The sequence below is a fragment of the Ictalurus furcatus genome, chromosome 15 (genome assembly GCF_023375685.1).
Source record: "Ictalurus furcatus strain D&B chromosome 15, Billie_1.0, whole genome shotgun sequence".
Taxonomy (NCBI): Eukaryota; Metazoa; Chordata; class Actinopteri; order Siluriformes; family Ictaluridae; genus Ictalurus; species Ictalurus furcatus.
The window spans coordinates 23,267,015-23,282,774 of NC_071269.1; the positions used below are offsets into that span (position 1 = coordinate 23,267,015).

Below are 15,760 nucleotides of genomic sequence, written 5' to 3' on the forward strand. Positions count from 1 at the left end.
CTGCTGCCATTGGTGTGTGTGTGTGTGTGTGTGTATGGGTGAATGAGACACAGTGTAAAGCGCTTTGGATAAAAGCGCTATATAAGCGCAGACCGTTACTATAACCTTAACACTAAACCCATAACATTACCATCATATTTAAACACTACCCTGCTCTTAGGAAAAGTGTCTTTCAACGGTTTCGTAAACACTCCTTTGTATGGTTGTCTACACTGGATGTAAAAAGTCTACACACCCCTGTTAAAATGGCAAGTTTTATTGTGAAACGAAGCTAAATCGTGTCAGATCGGTTTCCACCTTTAATGTGATATAGCAGTCAACAAAATTCAACACAAATAGGGTGGAAAGAAAAAGAAAAGAAGAAAACGTACATGAACCTGGTTGTGTACGTGCGCACACCCTTTTTTATAATGGAGCATGTGACTGCTCTGAATTTAATGCATTTCTGAATCATGAATCATGCATTTTCTCCCCATTTCGGATTGAAAGCCAGCTCTAAGCTTCAGGGGATATCACGATGACACAGAATGAACTTCTGGCGGTTTACTGCAGGAGGAGGAATTAAAGGGTAGACCTGGTTTTATAAGATTAAATGTCATTTTTTCCGATTATTATTAGAATCTTATTCGAATGACTTTCATTTTAAAACGTTAATTTGAATCTTAATTTGAAAAGATTGGTTGACAGTAGACCTTGCCTTAAATGATTCAAAAAGGAATTTGTGCCGTCACCTCTCCTACTGATGTCCGGCATCGGCCCAATCCTGCTAATAGAGATGCACGCCATGAAATCAAATATAAACGGATTCAAAACGTAATCATTTAAAGCCTAGATCGTTATGAAACTCGGTTTTCTAGCAGAACATTTCAGAACGTTGCGGTTTATACGAGTAACAGTCTCTGAATGCCCTTCTATTTCTCTCCTTTTCAGAGAAATAGAAGTGTGAATTTTCTGCCATATAATAAAAGCATCCAGAATTAAATCAAACAATAAGACACATTTTGTACTTTGCATTCTGGGTAAAATGACCAGACGTATGGTTTAATATAGGGATGTACACAAGGTACAGGGGTGTGAAGATGTTCTGGCCTCTGTGTGTTAGTGCTAGTGAATGAGGCATGGCATCTGTGTTAGTCCCACCACTGGAGGCGTGGCTTCTGTGTCTGTTAGTCCCACTGAAGTAGGTGTGGCCTTTGTGTCTATCAGCCCCAGTGAGGGAGGCGTGGCCTCTGTGTCTATCAGTTCCAGTAAAAGAAGTGTACGTAAGCTCTATGTATGTTAGTCCCAGTGAAGAAGGTGTGGCCTTTATGTTTGTCAATTCCGGTGAAGGAGGAGTGGCCTCTGTGTCTATCAGTCCTTGTGAAGAAGGTGTGGCCTCTGTGTGTCAGTCCCAGTGAAGAAGGTGTGGCCTCTGTGTGTCAGTCCCAGTGAAGAAGGTGTGGCCTCTGTGTCTATCAGTCTTTGTGAAGAAGGAGTGGCCTCTGTGTGTCAGTCCCAGTGAAGAAGGAGTGGCCTCTGTGTCTGTCAGTATTTGTAAAGAAGGAGTGGCCTCTGTATCTGTCAGTCCCAGTGAAGAAGGAGTGGCCTCTGTGTCTATCAGTCCTTGTAAAGAAGGAGTGGCCTTTGTGTGTCAGTCCCAGTGAAGAAGGTGTGGCCTCTGTGTGTCAGTCCCAGTGAAAAAGGCGTGGCCTCTGTGTCTGTCAGTCCCAGTGAAGAAGGTGTGGCCTCTGGGTGTGTCCCAGTGAAAAAGGCGTGGCCTCTGTGTCTGTCAGTCCCAGTGAAGAAGGTGTGCCCACTGAGGTTAAGGGTTCAGGGAATGGAATTTAGGTTTAAGGTTTAGGCTTGGGCAGTTCAGTGTAGGCGGTTTGGAAATAGAGTTTAGGCTTAAGGTTTAAGATTTGGGTGTTTGAGTTAATAATAATTAATCACTTTTTTAATTTGACTGGTTACAAGTGACATATTTTAATCAACTATATTCTTGAATGCTCGCTTTTCTTTTAAAGGCTTGTAACATTTCTCATAAATGACACCGGTCACTGATGTTTCTCTCAAATTGGTTATGAAGCTGAGTGGCATAATCTGCACCCAGCCTTTACACAACATGAGTAAAAGATTATCCCACTGGTTTGGTTATGTAAATGAGATGGTGTCTGCTGCTGCTCCTCAGACCGTGTGTGTTCTAAGTGTGTGTCTCTGGCAGCTGACCGTCCACCTCATTCACTTCTACATCTGAGTCCAGTGTAATGGTTTTTTAACTCATTAGGAGCCTTTGCTGAATAAAACATCTGATATAAATTAAATGTGTAATAATAATAATAATAATAATAATAATAATAATAATAAATGTTATCATTATTATTATTCTTTTCTTCCTCTTCTTTTTATTCTTATAAAAAAAGAAGCATGTGTTTTCAGATAAAATAAAATTCACTTCAGCATGATGGACAGCTACATACACGCACACACACACACGCACACACACACACACACACACACACACACACACACACACACACACAAAGTGGATATAAAAAGTCTACACACCCCTGTTAAAATGGCAGGATTTTATAATGTAAAAAATGTCAGATTGACATTTCGACACTCTTCAGGTCACCACACAGATTTTTGATCGGACTTTGCCTGGGTCATTCCAAAACCTTGAACTTGTTTTGGTGAAGCCGTTCCATTGTTGATCTGGAGGTTTGCTTTGGGTTGTTGTTGTGCTGAAATTCCTCTTCAACTTATATTGTTTCAGCAAAAACCTTAAGGTTTTATGCCATAATTGACTGGTATTTGGAGCTATTCATTATTCCCTCTACCCTGATTAAAGCCCCAGTTCCAGATGAAGAAAAAAAAGCACCACATTATGATGCTATCAGCACCATGCTTCCCCATGGGGACGGTGTTCTTTTGGTGATGTGCTGTGGGTTTGTTTTTTTTTTGTGTGTGTGCCAAACATATCTTTTAGTATTATGACCAAAAAGTTCAACTTTGGTCTCATCAGACCATAAGACATTATTCCACATGGTTTTGGGAGATTGGATGTATTTTTCATTTATCTTTTGGTTAAAAAAGACTTCTGTCTTGTCACCCTACCACATAGCCCAGAGATATGAAGAATTCAGGAGATTGTTGTCATATGTAAGGAGCAACCAGTACTTGCCAGAAATTGCTGCAGTTCTTTTAATGTTGCTGTAGGCCTCTTGGCAGCCTCCCTGTCCAGTTTTCTCCTGGTCTTCTCATCAATTTTAGAGGGACGTCCTGTTCTTAGTAATGCCATTCTTAGTTGTGCCGTATTTACTCCACTTGGTATATCCAATGCCTTGGAATTTTTTTGTAACCCTCTCCTGATCGATATTTTTCAACAATGAGGTCCCATACCTGCTTTGTAAGCTCTTTGTGGCCCATGGCTTTCCCAGTTGGATGTCAGGAAAATCCTATAGGAACAGCTGTATTTTATTTGGGGTATCAAGTCACTTTAATTAATGGCAGGTGTATACTAATTAGTATTTAACAAGAGTTTGAATGGGGCTTAGTGGTTAGCACGTTCGCCTCACACCTCCTGGGTCGGGGGTTCGATTCCCACTGTGGCCCTGTGTGTGTGGAGTTTGCATGTTCTCCTTGTGCTGCGGGGGTTTCCTCCGGGTACTCTGGTTTCCTCCCCCAATCCAAAGACGTGCATGGTAGGCGTGTCTAAAGTGTCCGTAGTGTATGAATGGGTGTGTGAGTGTGTATGTGATTGTGCCCTGCGATGGATTGGCACCCCGTCCAGGGTGTACTCCGCCTTGTGCCCGATGCTTCCTGGGATAGGCTCAAGGTTCCCCGTTTCCCTGAAGAAGGATAAGCGGTATAGAAGATGGATGGATGGATGGAAAAACCTGCCATTTTAACAGGGGTGTGTAGACTTTTAATATCCACTGTACACACACGACACTCTTTATACACCTCACGCAACAGCTCTCCAGACTCATATCACACACTTAAGATTGGTATGTTGATTTTTTTTTTATCATTATGGACCCGAGTGTTCTATTAATCGTCCAGAAAAGTAGAAATGAGATGAAGAAAATAGAAATGTGGTGAAATCCCAACCTTTTGGAAAGGAAACTGATAGGAATGTTCAATGCTGAATCAGACCTACTTCCATCAATAATGTGGCATGACATCACGCAGGATGTGAATGTTTTGCATAACTTCCGAGTGTCAGCTCGGTTACTAAGAGGGCACTGATGGGTTATTATGGTATTATATTGAAAATAGAGGAGGTGGAATTGGTATGTCGGGGGCACGGTGGCTTAGTGGTTAGCACGTTTGACGCATTGTTCCCTCAATGCTTTGGGGGGTTTCCTCCGGGTATTCCGTTTTCCTCTCTGAGTTCAAAAGACATGCTTTTTTGGCTGATTTGCATTTCCAAATTGTCCGTAATGTAGGAATGGGTGTGCGACTGTGTCCTGCAATCCTGTCTAGGTTGTCCCCTGCGTCGTCCTCCCACCTTTTGCCCCGAGTTCCCTGGGATAGCCTCCAGTCTCCCTCATGACTCTGTGTAGAATAAGTGGTACAGAAAATGGATGGATGGATGGATGGGTATGTTCCAATAATCAGACAGACTCGGACTCTATAATGTTGGTGGTGTTCAGGCAAGGGAACTCAATCAAGGTGACATGAACACGTGCGGGAGTGCGAGCAGCCTTTAGACACAGGGTATTAAAATGTGACATCACTGGGGGCTGAAATTCAAAAGAAACAAAACTAATCAATGAACTGAATCTGCGTGAATCGACAGGCCGAAGACGCTTTGCTTCCTCATACCGTTTTGCGTAGTATTCTTACAGCTATTTTTGATGGTGTGTGCACTTGGTCCCACAAACCTCCAAAATGTCATAAGACATTTTTAACAGCATATAATCTATTGTATTAATATACTGATATAATCATATTGCTGTGTTTATCTTTGAAAGACAGAGGGGCTTAGCCCTGTACCTTCATAACATACTTACCTAAGCTTAACATAATGGAGCCATGGCCAAGAGGATTCAACCTAGTGGAGCGGAACAGGTAGACAAGGGTACAAAGGAATTTGGGGACGTGGACAAGCAGCATTTATATGCAGGGAGTGTCAGTATTAAAGCATGAATGTGAGCACAGGGGATGGAATTGAATCTTATTATGTGCACTCATTCTGGCTGCCCCCTCTGAGTGGTGAATCAAATGCAACAAGAGGAATCAAACCAAGTGAAAACTCAACAGGTTCGAATCGCTGAAGTGAGTCAAATCAGTAAAGCGATTCATAACAGACCGTCAAGGCACGGAGACTAAGCGTTTTGACGTCTGTCTGCTTTCTGATTGGACGCAACATGGGCTCGTGTGGAGCGAAAGGGCGGATGGAGGCGAGTCTAATGTGATATAAAGGCACGGAGAGGAGGGGAAGAAAAAAAAAGCGTGAAGAAAAGGCGGAAAGAAAGAAGGAGACAGAGGGGAGAGAGGGAGAGAGAGAGAGAGAGAGAGAGAGAAGGGGTCTCGTCTCATCTCTTCTCCTCTCCTCATCCAGCGCGCGCGTGCATGTGTATGGATGACCACCTGAGTCTCCTCCGCTCTCCTCCGCCTTCCTCGTCCAAGCACCGGGGCGACGGCACCCAGGTGAACCGCGGCTACACCGACACGGAGCGCGAGGACACCATGACGGTGGTGGCGTGCGGCGAGAGCAACCTGGAGGAGCCCGCGCTCGAGCGCTACGAGACCCAGCACGATTGCTGCGAGCGCGTGGTGATCAACATCTCCGGTCTGCGCTTCGAGACGCAGCTCAAGACGCTCGCGCAGTTTCCGCAAACTTTACTCGGCGACCCGAAAAAGCGCATGCGCTACTTCGACCCGCTCAGGAACGAGTACTTCTTCGACCGCAACCGACCGAGTTTTGACGCCATTCTGTATTACTATCAATCCGGCGGGCGCATCCGGAGACCCGTGAACGTTCCCATCGACATTTTCTCCGAGGAGATCCGCTTCTACGAGCTCGGCGAGGAGGCCATGGAGAAATTCCGGGAGGATGAAGGGTTTATTAAAGAAGAAGAGCGTCCTTTACCGACACGCGAGTTCCAGAGGCAGCTGTGGCTGTTGTTTGAATATCCTGAAAGTTCAGGTCCGGCGCGCGCCATCGCCATCGTCTCGGTGCTGGTCATTTTGATCTCCATCGTCATCTTCTGTTTGGAGACGCTCCCCGAGTTCAGAGAGGACGACAACCGAGAGCCAGCACTCACCTCCACCATGATGAACTCCACCACGACGGTTCTTCCGAGCCCGTTCTCGGACCCTTTCTTCGTCGTGGAGACGCTTTGCATCATCTGGTTCTCGTTTGAGCTCCTGGTGAGATTCTTTGCGTGCCCGAGCAAAGCGACGTTCTCCAAGAACATCATGAATATCATTGACATCGTGGCGATCATTCCGTACTTCATAACGTTAGGGACGGAACTCGCGGAGCGCCAGGGGAACGGTCAGCAGGCCATGAGTTTAGCCATTCTCCGAGTGATCCGTCTGGTGCGCGTCTTCAGGATCTTCAAACTCTCACGCCACTCCAAGGGCCTTCAGATTCTGGGACAGACGCTCAAGGCGAGCATGCGGGAACTGGGCTTGCTCATCTTCTTTCTCTTCATCGGGGTCATCCTGTTCTCCAGCGCCGTCTATTTCGCAGAAGCGGACGACCCAGACTCGGGCTTCAACAGCATCCCGGATGCCTTCTGGTGGGCCGTGGTGACCATGACGACGGTGGGATATGGAGACATGCACCCTGTGACGATCGGGGGTAAAATCGTCGGGTCGTTGTGTGCCATCGCGGGCGTCTTGACCATCGCTCTTCCTGTCCCGGTCATCGTCTCAAACTTCAATTACTTCTACCACCGGGAGACGGAAGGAGAAGAGCAGGCGCAGTACCTACACGTCGCGAGCTGCCAGCCACTCTCGTCCTCGTCCGAGGAGCTGAAGAAGACGCGCTGCTCATCCTCGTCCTCGCTCAGCCGGTCCGAGTACATGGTGATCGAAGAAGGAGCCTTCACCCAGCCCAACTTCCCGTCTCAGAACAACCAGAACTGCGTCCATATCAAAAAGATCTTCACGGACGTTTAAGACTCATTTGAATCGAAACAGTTTAACGGACTCCAATGACAATAATTATCCTTCCTCGAGTCGTGTGTGAAGGTTAGACATGACGGTGACCTCCATTTTACGCTTGACAGGTGAGGAGAGACGTCAAAGCCCCCATGTGTCCATCCGCTCATCCATAGTACCGTGTGCTCTCAGTGTTAACTCGATAGGAGACGCTAAAAGGACAAACGCTAATTACCTTCCACTTAATGATTAGTATTAAACAGAAGTGACGTAAGCTAGTGTGCTTCCAGTTTTAATCAGTTTCTCTGCGTAAACACTCCCCAGAGAAATAGATAGAGCTAGAGAGAGAGAGAGAGAGAGAGAGAGAGAGAGAGAGAGAGACTCAGTCTGGAGTTTATCATCATAATCCTAAAATCTCATTATAATAATGGACTTGAATACTTTGGGTTATTTTCCTGTCTTGTGTGTCATCAGTATTTCATATCAGTGCAATAATGAACACTGTTATGCAAGTGTGCGTGATTGACACACACGCGCACACATACACACACACACGTACACACACCTAATTTTGAGTACCGAAGGGCAAGGGAAAGGGATAAACGATAAAGAGGGAGGGATAGAGACAGCATCCTGCTCACTCCTGGAAAGATGAGGTCTCCATAGTGACGCCGGTTTCCCTGGTAACCCGCTGCTGTTGCCATGGCATCCTGATCGGTTTCAAGGGCGAGACTCCAGATGGCTGTGCCATGAATGAATAAACGAGCCAGGATGCACAGTGGAGTAAACAAACACGCAACAGGCGTTCCACACACTCCGGGATGAAGCGCAGGAAACGAGGACGTCTTACAGAGGAGGAATGTTTCTGGTGTTCTAAAGACCAGACGCTTCATCTCATCGTGCGAAGGCAGAGCGGAGTTATGAATGAATGCTGACACACGCCTTCCGCCCCGTGGAGTGTGAACGCTCAGGTGGGTGGATGAGGGTTACTCAAGTTGTGCTCATTTTGTCCAATGACACACACTCCTGTTTCAGTAAGGGCAGAGCTTCAGTTCGATCATCCAATCACTGACGTGACTCACTTCTCTGTGTGAAAATACTGGTTTATATACACAAGAAAACAGTTCCCTAACATTAGTCTCCTAATGTTCCTAATGTTCTCCTAATACTATTATAGTAGTAACTATGGGAAGTTACATCTATCTATCTATCTATCTATCTATCTATCTATCTATATGTCTATCTATCTATATATCTGTCTATCTATCTCTCTATATGTCTATCTATCTATCTATATGTCTGTCTGTCTATCTATCTATCTATCTATCTATCTATATGTCTGTCTATCTATATATCTATCTATCTATCTATCTATATGTCTGTCTATCTATCTATATATCTATCTATCTATCTATCTATATGTCTGTCTATCTATATATCTATCTATCTATCTATCTATATGTCTGTCTATCTATCTATCTATCTATCTATCTATATGTCTGTCTGTCTATCTATCTGTCTGTCTGTCTGTCTATCTATCTATCTATCTATCTATCTATCTATCTATCTGTCTGTCTGTCTATCTATCTATCTATCTATCTATATGTCTGTCTATCTATCTATCTATCTATCTATCTTTCTGTCTGTCTGTCTATCTGTCTGTCTATCTATCTATCTATCTGTCAAAATAAGACAAATACAAATAGAGTAATATAAATACAGACGCAGATGATGCGGACGTTTAGTCAAGCTTGTGATTGGCTGATCAAATATAACTTAAAGCTCTGCCCTTTTCAGCTCGGAAATGCCCGTCATTCTGCTGTCTAAAGCTCGATTTTGTCATTTTCCACTGGTGCTATGAGCCTAATACACTATATGGCCAAAAGTATGTGGACACCGGACCATCATAGACATACCGTGGTGCTTGAAAGTTTGTGCATTTTCTATATTTCTGCATGAATACGACCTAAAACATCATCAGATTTTCATACAAGTCCTAAAAGTAGACAAAGAGAACCTAATTAAACAAATGAGACATAAATATTACACATCTGTGAGTGCCAAAAGTATGTGAGCCTTTGCTTGTATGAAAATCTGATACTTATGCTGAAATGAAAAAGAAAAAAAAATTCAAAAGGGTTCACAAACTTTCAAGCACCACTGTATGCGGGTCTTTTTTAAGACGTCTTAAGGTCAGATTTCTCAGATGGCTAGAGAAGGTGGCTACATCACAAACATCTGGATGTACTGGATGTTGCATGATTTTTATTTGACTCGCAGATCCTGGGCTGTTCTAGGGCTTTTATTTACCCTGCTGTTCATTACGTGTGTTAACGCAGGTTCATTAGTGCACTGGTTCTCAAAGTGGCATCCGTGAAACATATCCAGGTGGGCGGGTTTAGGGGTTCGAATCCCGCCTCCACCCTGTGTGCGTGGCGTTTGCATTTTCTCCCCATCTTTCGAGGGGTTTCCTCTGGGTACTCTGGTTTCCTCGCATTGTCCACGCATTGTAGACTGGGCATTTCCACATTGTCCATAGCGTGCGATTGTGCCCTGCGATGAGTTGACACCCCGTCCAGGGTGTCCCTTGCCTTGTGCCGTGCTCTCCCTGTGTACGATAAGCAGTATGGAAAATGGATGGATGGATAGTTATTAACCTGTTTGATTGGTGATTTGAATGAAATGAGTTTAGAGATCCCATGAGAGCCCATTTACCTCCTCGTCTTACTTCCACGCTTGTGGTGTGACAGTTTCCGCTTCAGCTTCTCCTTCATGCATGTTGTGCTGTTGTGTTTCACGTTCATTTCTTTGCATACGTTACACTGAACATTACAGTTTCTCCGAATCTGGTTTCAGCGGCCGTCTTAATTTTGTTTGCATTTGGATGTAGCGACTTATCCGTAGTGAAGTATGAAACTTGAGAAGGATTTTTCTGGGTAACACACTGTGTTAATGAGGTAGAACACACAGCCCGTGAGGTAACGCAAACTGTTTAATCTTAATGTTAAAGGTTATTTTATTGCATTCAAATGACTTTAATTATTGAATTTGTTGAACCTGTTGATTACAGGCCTGATGTTACTGTTAATGTATTTTGTGTTAGTGTATATTAGTGCAGGTGCATTAGTGATAGACAGACAGACAGACTTTATTGATCCCTCAAGCGAATTTATATGTATTTATTGTTTCTTTTTAGACAGATAGTCACTGCAAGTGTTTTAGTTCCATTCTGTTAGTGTGTGTTAATGCAGGTGTGTTAGTGTGTGTTAATGCAGGTGTGTCAGTGTGTGTTAATGCAGGTGTGTTAGTGTGTGTTAATGCAGGTGTGTTATTGTGTGTTAATGCAGGTGTGCTGGTGTTTGTTAATGCAGGTGTGTTATTGTGTGTTAATGCAGGTGTATTATTGTGTGTTAATGCAGGTGTATTAGTGTGTGTGTTAATGCAGATGTGTTAGTGTGTGTTAATGCGGGTGTGTTAGTGTGTGTTAATGCAGGTGTGTTAGTGTGTGTTAATGCAGGTGTGTTATTGTGTGTTAATGCAGGTGTATTAGTGTGTGTTAATGCAGGTGTATTAGTGTGTGTTAATGCAGGTGTGTTATTGTGTGTTAATGCGGGTGTGTTAGTGTGTGTTAATGCAGGTGTGTTAGTGTGTGTTAATGCAGGTGTGTTAGTGTGTGTTAATGCAGGTGTGTTAGTGTGTGTTAATGCAGGTGTGTTATTGTGTGTTAATGCAGGTGTATTAGTGTGTGTTAATGCAGGTGTATTAGTGTGTGTTAATGCAGGTGTGTCAGTGTGTGTTAATGCAGGTGTATTAGTGTGTGTTAATGCAGGTATATTAGTGTGTGTTAATGCAGGTGTGTCAGTGTGTGTTAATGCAGGTGTGTTAGTGTGTGTTAATGCAGGTGTATTAGTGTGTGTTAATGCAAGTGTATTAGTGTGTGTTAATGCAGGTGTATTAGTGTGTGTTAATGCAGGTGTGTTAGTGTGTGTTAATGCAGGTGTGTCAGTGTGTGTTAATGCAGGTGTATTATTGTGTGTTAATGCAGGTGTGTTAGTGTGTGTTAATGCAGGTGTATTATTGTGTTAATGCAGGTGTGTTAGTGTGTGTTACTGCAGGTGTATTATTGTGTGTTAATGCGGGTGTGTTAGTGTGTGTTAATGCGGGTGTGTTAGTGTGTGTTAATGCGGGTGTGTTAGTGTGTGTTAATGCAGGTGTGTTAGTGTGTGTTAATGCAGGTGTATCGGTGTGTGTTAATGCAGGTGTATTAGTGTGTGTTAATGCAGGTATATTATTGTGTGTTAATGCAGGTGTGTTATTGTGTGTTAATGCAGGTGTATTAGTGTGTGTTAATGCAGGTGTATTAGTGTGTGTTAATGCAGGTGTGTTATTGTGTGTTAATGCGGGTGTGTTAGTGTGTGTTAATGCAGGTGTGTTAGTGTGTGTTAATGCGGGTGTGTTAGTGTGTGTTAATGCGGGTGTGTTAGTGTGTGTTAATGCGGGTGTGTTAGTGTGTGTTAATGCAGGTGTGTTAGTGTGTGTTAATGCAGGTGTATCGGTGTGTGTTAATGCAGGTATATTATTGTGTGTTAATGCAGGTGTATTAGTGTGTGTTACTGCAGGTATATTATTGTGTGTTAATGCAGGTGTATTAGTGTGTGTTACTGCAGGTGTATTAGTGTGTGTGTTAATGCAGGTATATTATTGTGTGTTAATGCGGGTGTGTTAGTGTGTGTTAATGCGGGTGTGTTAGTGTGTGTTAATGCAGGTGTGTTAGTGTGTGTTAATGCAGGTGTATCGGTGTGTGTTAATGCAGGTGTATCGGTGTGTGTTAATGCAGGTATATTAGTGTGTGTTAATGCAGGTGTGTTAGTGTGTGTTAATGCAGGTGTATTAGTGTGTGTTAATGCAGGTGTATTATTGTGTGTTAATGCAGGTGTGTTAGTGTGTGTTAATGCAGGTGTGTTAGTGTGTGTTAATGCAGGTGTGTTAGTGTGTGTTAATGCAGGTGTATTATTGTGTGTTAATGCAGGTGTGTTAGTGTGTGTTAATGCAGGTGTGTTATTGTGTGTTAATGCAGGTGTGTTAGTGTGTGTTAATGCAGGTGTGTTAGTGCGTGTTAATGCAGGTGTGTTAGTGCGTGTTAATGCAGGTGTGTTAGTGTGTGTTAATGCAGGTGTATTTGTGTTTTAATGCAGGTTTATTAGTGTGTGTTAATGCAGGTGTATCGGTGTGTGTTAATGCAGGTGTATTAGTGTGTGTTAATGCAGGTGTATTATTGTGTTAATGCAGGTGTATCGGTGTGTGTTAATGCAGGTGTATTAGTGTGTGTTAATGCAGGTGTATTATTGTGTTAATGCAGGTGTATCGGTGTGTGTTAATGCAGGTGTGTTAGTGTGTGTTAATGCAGGTGTGTTAGTGTGTGTTAACGCAGGTGTATTAGTATGTGTGTTAATGCAGGTGTGTTAGTGTGTGTTAATACAGGTGTATTATTGTGTGTTAACGCAGGTGTATTAGTGTGTGTGTTAATGCAGGTGTGTTAGTGTGTGTTAATGCAGGTGTGTTAGTGTGTGTTAATGCAGGTGTATTATTGTGTGTTAATGCAGGTGTATTATTGTGTGTTAATGCAGGTGTGTTAGTGTGTGTTAATGCAGGTGTGTTAGTGTGTGTTAATGCAGGTGTGTTAGTGTGTGTTAATGCAGGTGTATTATTGTGTGTTAATGCAGGTGTATTATTGTGTGTTAATGCAGGTGTGTTAGTGTGTGTTAATGCAGGTGTGTTAGTGTGTGTTAATGCAGGTATATAAGTGTGTGTTAATGCAGGTGTGTTAGTGTGTGTTAATGCAGGTGTATTATTGTGTGTTAATGCAGGTGTATTATTGTGTGTTAATGCAGGTGTGTTAGTGTGTGTTAATGCAGGTGTGTTAATCTGTTATTAATCTGTTCGCTGTGTTCCTTTATGCAGTTCTTTTATGTGCTATATAAATAAATGGGACTTGACTCATGCAGGTGAGAATGCAGTAACGAGTCTCGGGTCCCGGGTCTGAGCGACGCACTGGACTGCACTGAGAACCTGAATCGACTCTGAATCTATTCATCTGCAGGAAGTGATTCAAACTTCCCATGTGTTCTAATAGACTAATAGGTATGAATGTTCCTGTAGTGTGTATTAGTCCAGGTTGTTCCTGCTCAAACCTAATGATGAACAGCTGACTTTAATCACTTGTCTTCGTGCTTTTATATCTTTATTACCTCACACTTAGTGTGTTTATACCCTTTCTTTTTAATGCCCTGCACAATATGCAATGAAGATTCAGTCTCCATGGGCTGTGTCCTAAATCACACGGTCATTAAACCGTATCCTACGTCCCAAACTACAGTTAAAGCTAATATGGATCATATATCAGGTTTTTATCATCCAGATCATTGTGAACGTCTTGAAGTGTTGATTCTAACCAGATTTTTCACATCTTTGACATGATTTATTTTAATTGTGACTAACGAGATGTGACTTGTTATCATGATTTTTTACAAGCATGAATGAAAGCCACATTGCTGTAATGTAAATATGTCAGATTTTTCCAACTGGCTTGTTTGCATTTGCTGTACAAATCCCAGATATTAAACGTCATCCTGAAAGTGAGTGAGTCAGTGAGTGAGTGAGTGAGGGAGTCAGTGAGTGAGTGAGTCAGTGAGTGAGTGAGTGAGTGAGTAAGTCACTGAGTGAGTGAGTGAGTGAATGAGTCAGTGAGTGAGTGAGTGAGTCAGTGAGTGAGTCAGTGAGTGAGTGAGTGAATGAATGAGTCAGTGAGTGAGTGAATGAATGAGTCAGTGAGTGAGTGAGTGAGTGAGTCAGTGAGTCAGTCAGTGAGTGAGTGAGGGAGTGAGTGAGTGAGTGAATGAGTCAGTGAGTGAGTGAGTGAGTCGGTGAGTGAGTGAGTGAATGAGTCAGTGAGTGAGTGAGTGAGTCAGTCAGTGAGGGAGTGAGTGATTGAGTGAGTGAGTGAGTGAATGAGTCAGTGAGTGAGTGAGTGAGTCAGTGAGTGAGTAAATGAGTCAGTGAGTGAGTGAGTGAGTCAGTCAGTGAGGGAGTGAGTGAGTGAGTGAGTGAGTGAATGAGTGAGTCAGTGAGTGAGTGAGTGAGTGAATGAGTCAGTGAGTGAGTGAGTCAGTCAGTGAGTGAGTGAGAGTGATTGAGTGAGTGAGTGAGTGAGTGAATGAGTCAGTGAGTGAGTGAGTGAGTCGGTGAGTGAGTGAGTCAGTGAGTGAGTGAATGAGTCAGTGAGTGAGTGAGTCAGTGAGTGAGTGAATGAGTCAGTGAGTGAGTGAGTCAGTCAGTGAGTGAGTGAGTCAGTCAGTGAGGGAGTGAGTGATTGAGTGAGTGAGTGAGTGAATGAGTCAGTGAGTGAGTGAGTGAGTCAGTGAGTGAGTGAATGAGTCAGTGAGTGAGTGAGTGAGTCAGTCAGTGAGGGAGTGAGTGATTGAGTGAGTGAGTGAGTGAATGAGTGAGTGAGTGAGTGAGTGAATGAGTCAGTGAGTCAGTGAGTGAGTGAGTGAGTCAGTCAGTGAGTGAGTGAGTGATTCAGTCAGTGAGTCAGCCAGTCAGTGAGTGCCATGACGCTATAGTGAACAGGGTTTTAAGTTGAAAATGAAAATAATCATGATTGTTAATGATTGATAATGTTTCATCATGATTGAGAAAACCCTATATAATATGATGTAATATGATATGAAAACTCTGTAACAGCAACTACCAATTAATTTAATCCGAGCTGTCAGTTTAGACTTGGTGATAACTTTCAAATACACACATTGAGAGCTGCAACAACTAATCGATAAAATGGATAATAATCGATTATGAAAATCGTTGTGAATGAATCTCATTATCGATTAGTCGGTCTGCACGCGGCACGGGGGAGATTTACTTATTACATTACTTCTATTCAGAAAACACGCTTCGGAGAGTATATACTAAAGTTGTGTCCCAAATGAAGTACTATACATTTGCACTATGCACTGTGTACTCTACCGTCTAGTGTGTGGATTTTAGAAAGGTAATATCATCTCAAATATATCACGAGCGGGTTTTTTTTTACTAACCGGAACTATAAGCCGCTTCTAGGCGACGGCGCATGACGCCATACGCATGCTAGCATTAGCAGACACCCAGATTCACGGACAATGACTTTCTTCAGTTTACTTTCTGTCAGCGTTACTTTTATTCCCAACATGACCTCAGTCTCCATCAGACGGAGGAGAAATCGTCACGTGACTGAGGAAGAAAGTCCTCTAAAGCAAGGGAGCATTTTACTGTATTGCCTCTGGTGGTTATTCATGGAAAATTCTTCACATCTTTCTAAAAGTAGCTGTAATCGAGCTCTTATATCGGTATCATCAATACCGAGTCACTGATGGGCCGAACCTCAGATGAACATACATCAGAAAAAACGAATTCATGATTAAAACACAAGGACCCGGATGTCCGGAATGGAACGGATGTTAGTAAAAAACGAAAATATGAATATAATCATAAAACTCAGGTGATTATTAAACATCCTTATGTGCTGGGATGACGTTGTGAGCTCAACAGCTGGCTGTAACAGCTCTGTTCCCTCTCCCTCGGCTCACCTCGATCTGACTTTGCTGTGAGACTCGATCTGTGGCGC

The 15,760-nt window shown here is 43.1% G+C and overlaps 1 protein-coding gene across 1 annotated transcript; it reads left to right on the forward strand.

The window, feature by feature from the left end:
* Positions 1–5,459: 5,459 nt before the first annotated feature.
* Positions 5,460–7,446, forward strand: LOC128619722 (potassium voltage-gated channel subfamily A member 3). Its single transcript, XM_053644088.1, has one exon. It carries the CDS (start codon positions 5,560–5,562, stop codon positions 7,114–7,116), a length of 1,557 nt encoding a protein of 518 aa, XP_053500063.1. The 5' UTR covers positions 5,460–5,559; the 3' UTR covers positions 7,117–7,446.
* The last annotated feature ends 8,314 nt before the right edge of the window (positions 7,447–15,760 follow it).